Here is a 9178-nt window from a genome sequence, read left to right as displayed (position 1 = left end):
AAGCCAGAAGCGCCCTTCCCCCACCCAGCCGTGCGTCTGACAGGCCACGTGCTCCTTCTCCCGAGCTCCCCGGGGCAGCCCTGGGTACCCTGTGTCCCCGCAGGGCGGACGTCTGCCCTCCTGCTCTCCGTTTGCCCGGCCTTCCGCGCTTTACAGAATCCTGAGGAACGGTTCAGCCACAAGGCAGGAAGACACAGTAATGCCCAGGACAACAAATTAATCAAACGGGAAAGCCAGGGTTGGGAGGGTGAACCTACCAGGCCACCGCAACTTTAATTAAACCCAAGGCTGAGGATTAAAACAAACAAGACTGGGCCAGGCACGTCTGGGCTGTGCTGCAACCATTTACTGACATATACCTGCCAGGCTTTCCACAGGAGCCGACCTCCACGGTGCCATTCCGAGCACCCTAGGCCTCGGCAGCCACACCTTCCTCTGAATTCCCAAGACAGCCGACACCTGCCGCAGTCACGCTGGCACCAGGTGTAGGTGGCAACTTGTCCTGTTATACAGCTTTGGCCACAGATCCCTGTGTACAAACATGTCTGTCTCTCCACCTGGATTGCCATCGCCTCCAGTGCCAGAGTAATGTACTCAACCTCTTAGTATTCTGGCACTTTCCAATCTCCTACCTCCATGGCCTAATCCATATTAGGCCATAGGTAGCATAGCTACCATATGCTGCCATGCCCCAACCTGTGCCCACAGCAGACAGCACTAATCTATCTCAGCATTCCTTGGCACTGAGTCTCAGATCCTTTGTCAACACAGGGTTAGGCAAGGCACTACTGATGGGAGCTGACACTTAGAATAAAACCAATCTGCAATGCTTAGTCCAGTGGTTCTGCAGTGGGGACAATTTTGCCCCCCAGGGAACATTTGGTAGCAATGTCTAGGGGCCCTTTTGGTTGTCACAACTGCAGAGGGAGAGTGCTGCTGGCATCGAGTGCGTAGAGGCCCGGATGCTGTGAAGCATCCCATAATGCTCGGGACAAACTCCCCCCACCCCCACCCACCCCCCAAAAAAACAGAGAACGGATATCCAGCCCCAAACAGTCAATGGTGCCAAGTTTGAGAAACCCTGGCTTCGTCCAACAAATAGGTAAAGTAACCATATAATTCATCATCCAAACTGGAGTGCTTCTGAAAGTGAGAGAGGGCAGTGTTAATACTAACTGCAAGACGGCAGGCATAAATCAGGACTTACAGGCAAACCAGAGCATTTAAGAGATGAAAGACAGAGGGAGGTCCCTAGGAGAAGTCACAGAGCTCATCTCATAAAAGTCTCCAGACAAAGCCACCAACTCCCCTATTTGGCAGAATAAATGCTAGTATGTCATAAGCCACAGCAAGCTCAGGGAGGAAATCTTTTTCTAGTTCTTGTTTAAAGAAAAAGCAGAAAAGGAACTGTCTGGCTGTGGTTTTTAGGATTTAAGTGTCAGAGAACAGACCTGTGTTCCCCAAAGCCAGAGGGGCAGCATGTGCTAATAAGTAAGACATGCTCTCCAAAAGAGAGGCACTGATTCTAATAGCCTGCAGACCCCAAGGCTCCACTGTCCATACCTGACTCAGGGCAGGCACCAAAGGCTCCGCTCGAGAACTTCCTTTACTGGTGAACCATCTTGTCCTAACAGGGGCAACTTCTGTTAATTAACTTCCTCCCTGTCCCAAGAACAAGAAATCTGTTGCTGATTGCTTTGCAGGTCAACTGTGTGCGACAAGAGGGAACTTGGAAACGTCCTCGGTCAACATGGGGGCTGAAGAGCTGCACCGAGTCCAGCATGAAGCAGAAATGGGCAAAAATTTCTCAGATTGAGGTTTAGAAAGTACACGGACCCAGCACCTACACAGATAATTTTAAAAAAGCAACAAGACCTTAGGTTTCCTGTGCCTGCAGATGTCCAAAAGATGAAAACACCCACCCATTTACCCTCATAATTTGGGGTGGCTCCTCAGTTCCCATCAAGGCCATTCCATTATGGCCAAGACTTCCTGATCAACACAACGGAAAGCTCCAGCCCTCTGCAAGCTCCCTTTTTTTTTTTCTTCCCAATTATATCCAACCTCTAGCGCCGACTTTCGCCCCTCAAAATTCTTTGTGGTTGTTGAACACATAACAATTGGGCGAAATCTCTTTGGGAAGAAATCCCACAGATTGTCAGAAAAAAGGCTGGCAGTTCAGTTCCAGAGACTCTGACTCCTGACACCATGCTGTACATCACTACATTATTCTTATCATAATGGCTTGGCAAGAAGTGAAAAATCCCACTTGCTAGAAAACCTTTCAGGTCTGGGATCCAAGTGTGGGAACATGCCCTAACTCAGTCGTGCGGAGCTCAAGAATACTCCAGGGTGCACTTCCTGCATGAGGCCAATTATGAAAGCAAGGAGAAAACTGACTCATAACCTCTAGAGACAGACTCAGGCTCTTCTGGAATCCCACAGAATGTTCTCCTACCAGACTGTTCTAGTTAGCACTCAGAAACAGACATCCTACTTTAAAACTAAAGGGCTGGCTTCTTCAATGAATTTTGATAGACATGAACAGGAGCCAAAGGGTAGGCCAAACTTGTACAACCTACATAATTCACCAAGCTTGGCAATGAAACACCTTCCACAGCACTATGTGGATGGTACAAGACAGACCCACATGTTGCCATTTTAAACCACTAAACCAGGGACAAAGTTGTTAATACAATAAGACTCATCACCACCACAGCCTAGATTGACTACAAAGTTTAAAGAAGAAAAAAAAAAAAGGATGCCCATGTAATAGGACATGAAAAACCACTATCAATACAAGATATGAGAACATAGCCCTGTGCTAGGTAGTGGACTAAGCTCTGAGAATATAAAGGCAACGTGGGCCCAGTCCACACCTAAGTCAAAGTATTACTAGGGCTAGCCCAGACATCCTCCCAGGCTGGCAGTAATGCTTCAGTCGTGTCTTTAACAAAAGACTAGAGACTTGCCAGCTATTGCAGGGCAGATGGAACAGGCATGGCGGCTTCAAGCAGAGAGGCCTACTGGAGAAATGTAAGGAGTTCCATGTAGCCAGCAAGTTGGAGAGGTAGGCAGCAGGCCAATTACAAAGGGCACTGTATGCTGCTGGAGGGTTTAAGGGTTATCTCTGGGGCAATTGAGGAGACTTTTCAAGAGTTCAAATCAGGGGTTTGATCAGATTTGCATTCCAGAAAGATGACTCTCTGGTAGAAGCACAGAGAGAGGGCTCTATTAAGAGCAAAGGTTAAGAGGCACAGCAACAGTACAGGCAAAAAATTGTAGAGGCCTGAACTAAGGCCAGGGCCACAGAGACAAGAGGGGGAAGGAGGTCAGAAATGTTAAAAGAGAGAAAATCTATAGAGAGCGCTGACTGGCTTGGAAAAAGGGGTGAGAGAGAAAGGGGACAGTGTAAGATGAGCCAGGTTCCAGGCTTGGGTGACTGGGTGGATGGAGAAATGGCAGCCAGGAGCAAGTGGCTGGCAGCAATCAGCTAACAGAGCCGGTCCTCAGCTGGAAAGTGATGGAGAAACCACTCAAGTGGATGGGCCGTGGTCCAGAGGACGAGACCTTGAGAAGCACCAGGTGTAACGGGGGAGAAGCGTGCAGATGGGCAAGGCAGAGATTAGGGGAACCAGAGAGTCACAGGAAGGAAGTGCTTTCAAAAGGAAGCGGGTAAGACTGTCCAATCCTGGGAGAGGTTAAGTAAGATAAGAGCTCAGAGCTCCACAGAAGGGAGGGTGGCCTTTGTCAGACAGAATGGGGGGCACGACATGCAGGGCAAGGAGTGTGGCTGAGAAGAACAGATGCAGTAAGCACGGATACTTCCTCTAGAAAGCTCCACTATGACGAGGGAGAGAGAGCAGAGACAACCTACAGTAGGGCACAGAATCCAGGAGAGACTTCGTGTGTGTTTTTTTTAAAGATGTGAAAACTCAAGCATGTTTCCAAACTGTGTAGAAAAGAGGTGAAAATAATGAAGGAAAGGAAGAAACTGCTAGAAGAGGGGACCTGGAAGTCAGAGGACTGGCACAGGAGCTCCTGACAAGAATGAGAAATTGGGAAAATAATTAGGAAATGCATTTTTTAAAGCTTCTTGAACATTCTATCAACATACAAACATCTCCTTTGATAGCCACTGGTCTTGACTCTCACGCAATGGCTTACAGACCTCCACAATGCACGGCCCCCTCACCAGTGCCATCAACACCAATCCAGCCATAAATCACCGTGAAGGAGCACCTGCAAAGGTGCCAACAAGGCTAGAGGTAAAGACTCAGCCCCTGGGAAGGCCACGGCACTCACCTTGCATCATACTCCTGTAGGCGGTGTCTGTGATGGCGTAGATGTGGGGAGGCATCTCATGCCTCTTCTTGCCCTTATACATTTCCACAATCTCTTCGGAGTAGATGGGCAGGTTCTTATAAGGGTTGATGACCACACAGAACAGGCCTGAGTAGGTCTGAAAGAAAAGAGCGGCAAACAGGAATGGGTTAGGAAGTCTGATTCTCAACGTCGTGCACACTTTGTGGCAAAATGCCTGCTGCCTCTAAGGACCCTGAGTCAGCCTGATGTGAAAGCCCCCCCTGGAGCCCCTGGTCCTCCAGGCCCCACTCCAGCAGACCTGCCGAGGCGCTGGGGCACCAGCACCATCTCTGCTCTTTCAGTTGAGGGGAGCCTCCCTCGACTGCAAGACTGCTGCCAGCTGTACATGTCGACAAGCGTGTGCCTCGGGCGAGATCTGGGGCAAGCTTCGGGGACAGTAGGAGTCCAGTTACGAAACTCATATCCAAGGACGATAAAGATGTGTTTGGCATCGTGAGAGATGCACAAAGGAAGAAGGATTCGGCTGCAGCAAAAGCAAACTGTGTGGAAATACAAATTATTCTACCCTCAAGGACCCTCTGAGATATTCAAGCCTAAACTTTCCCAGCACTGGGAAAGACTCATGGCACTCCTCAACCATCTAGGATCCTTTGTGGGATAACAGATCGCTGACAGATAACTCTCTCCCTGGAACCTTCCAGAGACACTCACATGAAGATCTCTAAAAAAATTAAAGACCGGGGCTTCCCTGGTGGCGCAGTGGTTAAGAATCCACCTGCCGGTGCAGGGGACACAGGTTCAAGCCCTGGTCCGGGAAGATCCCACATGCCGCGGAGCAACTAAGCCCACGCACCACAACTACTGAGCCTGTGCTCTAGAGCCCGCGAGCCGTAACTACTAAAGCCTGCGCACCTAGAGCCCGTGCTCCGCAACAAGAGAAGCCACTGAAATGAGAAGGCTGCACACTGCAACGAAGAGTAGCCCCCGCTCGCCGCAACCAGAGAAAGCCCGTGCGTGGCAACAAAGACCCAACGCAGCCAAAAATAAAAAAAGGTAAAATAAAATAAATTAATTAAAAAAAAAAACAAAAAACAAACTTAAAGACCACTTTCACGTCTCCTGTGAGCCTTCTCCAAGACTCAGGTCTCCTCTTGAAGTGGAACCCAATTCGTCAACACTCCATGTGAGGCTCCCGAGAATATACCCGATACCCCAAGTCTGAGATGACCAGGTTAAAATCAGACCCCAGAGTCAAATCTCAGCAAGGGCAAGTTTCTTAACCTCCCTCTCCCTCCATTTCTCAATCTGTAAAATGGGCACACGCAGACTAGTTGATCCTCACTGAGTGGTTATGAGGATCACCACACCCAGCACAGCCGTGGAGAGAGGCTCAGAGTAGGTCAGGAAAGCAGTTTCCGGTGGCAACGGTCTAGGCAGATCTGCCTTTCTTCAGTGTCCTCTTTTTCTAATAATTTTCCTGCTATTTTTTTCTCCCAAGATCCTTCTCCCCGACAAGAAAAAAAAGACAGACTCCTAATAGCTGCACAAGACCCCCAGAGACCACCCAGGTGATGGGTGCTCATTGTGGGGGGACAGCTTTCTTTAGGTAGCTGGAGCAACCCAAGCACCTTCTCCCTAGGAAAACAGGCCACAGGCCCAGAAGAAGCCAGGCGAAGTGAGGCCCATAAGCCATGACTCACACCTGCAGCCCCGACTGTTGAGTGATGGCTGAAGGCCAAGAGGCAGTTCCCGGCAGAGCTGGGAGCAGACCTAGGTTCCATAATCCCCCCAGTGCAGACCTCCTTGGTCATGGAAGCTGGTTCTCCGAACTCCTCACATCTTTTTGTTACCCTTGCTACAGGTGGCCTCGACCCTCACTGTCCACAGTGTTGACCCCCGAACCAACAGCAGCCAACATCTGAGGGGCTGGGTATGTGTCAATCCAGTCCCTTCCACCCTGCCCACTCCAGTCTCGCCAAAACTGAGGGTGGATCTTGTGGCTGAATCCAAAGACAGGGTCCACACAGGAACCAGTCGGGAGCACAAAGGCCCTTCCCAGCACTGGCCAAGGGCTACAGGTCTTGGACTTTTCAAGCAGAAGTTAGGCTGAAAGCAGAACTCCGGAGGGACCCACCAACCACGCACCGGCCCCCGTGCAAAAGAGCAGCTGAGCTTGGAAATGAACAAGGGTGCTTGACTGCCTCTTCTGCTTGGAGGAGGGGACGCAGGGCCCTGAGTTTCCTTCTTCCTGGGATAATCAGTCAATTGTTCTCCCTCCAACTACTCTCTTCAGGAGGCACCAGGAAAGCTCTGAAGCAAAGAAGTCTGCACGAGGTGTTGGCAACCTGCAGCTCGGGTATTATGGGAAGACCGGAGCACGGCGGGAAACCTCTGGTTTTCCCTCCATGACTGTCGGGTGGGGCTGAGATAGCAGGCCAGGGAGCAGCGAGGTCATCCCAGGAGCTCAGAAACAAGTGAGCTTTGTTCCTGGGGTTTGAGAAAACCCACACTCTAGGAAATCCAGCCCGATGAAAGCAAAGGACAACGTGGCCACACATTTAGGGCGTGCCACGGGGCCAGATGTTTGGAAACAGCTGGTGGCGACGGCAGAAGGGGCCTGGGTTTTACTAGGACAAGCCTTTCTGACAGCTGGGTGGGCAGATGGTCCCATGGGGGGGGTTCAAGAGGACCTCAAAGTTCTCTGGGCTAATCCCATTAAATCAGTGGATGATGAAACTAAGCCCCGAGGAATGAGCACTGCAGCTCAGGTGGGAGGAAGGGGCTATACTGTGAGCTCATCCTGCTGGAGGCCCGTGGTTGTGCAGACACTGAACAAGTGGCTCTGCTCCCACACGGCCACACCAGGGAGCTGCTCCATTCACAGGCCACAGAAGCTCTTTGTGCCCGACTGCCCCCTGCCCCCGGGCCTCCCCCCACCAGAGAAACAGACGGAGCAGCTGTGGCGCAGAATTAGCCACGCTCCCCACAACGCCAGGCAGACACACCGCACAAAGGCTCCCGGGGTTGCAATTTGGAACAGCGTGTGCAGAGAGGGGGCCTGTGAATGAGGCAGCGCCCCCTGCCCAGGCAGCCCCATTGAGCGGCTCTGATCTCCCCGCAGCTCTGCACCTGCTGGGGGTCTCCATTAGGGCAACTGAACAGACAATCGACTTCCTTCTGGTGAGGATGCCAAGGAGGAGGCTGGACTGAGGCAGGAGGATCTGCGCATGAGAGATGCCAGCAAAGAAGCAAAAACGGGAGCTAAGGCCTAACGCCTCCAGCTGAAGAGTTCTGGAGAAAAGGCTTTGGTCCCGCCCACGAGTTGTAGGTGCAGGTCCATGCCTGCCTAGAGTAAAACCCACACTCTGAGAGATGAAGCAACTAACGTCGAATGCACTTTCATAACTAATATTTCCGTTTGCAGCCAGCTGATAGGCAAGTGCAGGCCACCGACTTGTTTCACACTCAGCAATGCTCTAACAGGACCCAAGCTGAACAGCGACACCCATAAAAGGCCGAGCAGAGGGTCGGAATTACCTTCATCTACGACAAAAGGTAGCAGCTACAGAGCCGAGGCTCTGTGCGAGCCCAGGGCTGGCTGGTGCTTTACAATGCTTTCACAACTCCTCATAGATGAGGAAGTGAGGCCCCACGTAGCCATGTCAAATGGTCAGGAAGGGCCAAGACTGGAACCAGATCCTGGAGGCTCCAATTCCCATGACCTGAATCACTCTGCTTTGCTGAGCAGGACCCATTTCTTAGAGCCAGCGGAGTAGTTCTAACGTAAGCAGTTGAGGATGCCAAGGGGAGAATCCCACTCCCAGACAAGAGCACTTAGCTCCCATCTCCCCTCCACAGACAAGCAATGCTTCCTTTAAGGCAGTTTGTTTTTCTGCAGGTCACTAATGCTGAATTTAAGTGGTTAATACCCCGAGGGACAGGGGCTTTTAATTTGGTCCATACAATATTTTCATCAAGACAGACAGAGATACAGAAACCCAAGTTCCAGTGTCAGGCCTGCCAGCACCTGGCTGTGTGACTCTGCATAAGTCCCTTGCCCTATCTGGGCCTCAATCCTTCCTACCTGCCATATTAGAAGCCTGGGCGAAGCTGGTCTATAAAGGAGGACTTTTCCACTTAATACCAGTCAGTGTATCTCTTTCTCGGTAGTTCCTCCCTCCGGCCTACAGCCCCACTCACTTATGTAAATAAGCCCTGGAGCCTCCCTCCCATGCAGAGCCCGCCCACTTTATGTAGATGAGCCCTGGAACCTCCCACCTGTGCAGAGCCCCGCCCACTTACGTAGATGAGCCCTGAGTAGTAGCGCTCCTTGAGGTTGTGCAGCACCGAGGCTTCGTTGAGGCACGTGAGCTCCGCCATGTCCTCCACCTTGGAGAACTTGGGTGGGTTCATCTTCTGGATATCATCCTTGTTCACCTTCACCTTCTTCCCGTTCTCCACCAGCTCCACGATGGCCTCCTCGCCCATCTCTTCCTTGAGGCTGGCGGGCTCAAAGCCACTCTTGTCGGAAGGCACCCATACCAGCTTCTTGGCAGCCCAGTCGGCCTGGGCCAGCGGGTTATTGATGAAGTTTTTATCCACATAGAGATACTTATCGGCAGCTTGCTGAGCCATGGTGACTTACAGCCAGGACCAGGAGAAAAAAAGGATACAACGTTAGCTACAACTATATCAGCCACAAAGAGATCACTCACGTCATGTGTTTGCAAACTGTACAGCATTATAATAAGTAAAATTATATATAACCAGATTGTACAATTTGTCAAAATTTTCTCGCCCTCTACTTTCGGGAGAAAGATGTACATCACTGAAAAAACAAGCTGATATCAGA

General features: G+C 50.9%; 1 protein-coding gene across 3 annotated transcripts in view; it reads right to left on the bottom strand.

The window, feature by feature from the left end:
* The window catches only part of MYH9 (myosin heavy chain 9), a 63125-nt gene extending 54164 nt beyond the window's left edge, over nt 1-8961 (bottom strand). For all 3 annotated transcript variants that reach the window (XM_007446739.1, XM_007446738.1, XM_007446740.1), the window contains exons 1-2: nt 8629-8961; nt 4306-4462 (exon numbers count right to left, since the gene is read on the bottom strand). In XM_007446739.1, coding sequence (XP_007446801.1) covers nt 4306-4462; nt 8629-8961 — 490 coding nt within the window. The remainder of the gene's footprint in view (nt 1-4305; nt 4463-8628) is intronic.
* Between the last annotated feature and the right edge of the window lie 217 nt (nt 8962-9178).

This window comes from Lipotes vexillifer, unplaced genomic scaffold (assembly GCF_000442215.2).
Source record: "Lipotes vexillifer unplaced genomic scaffold, Lipotes_vexillifer_v1.1 scaffold870, whole genome shotgun sequence".
Lineage (NCBI taxonomy): Eukaryota > Metazoa > Chordata > Mammalia > Artiodactyla > Lipotidae > Lipotes > Lipotes vexillifer.
Note: the sequence above shows the minus strand (reverse complement) of the source record. Positions and strands in the feature narration are given on the sequence as shown.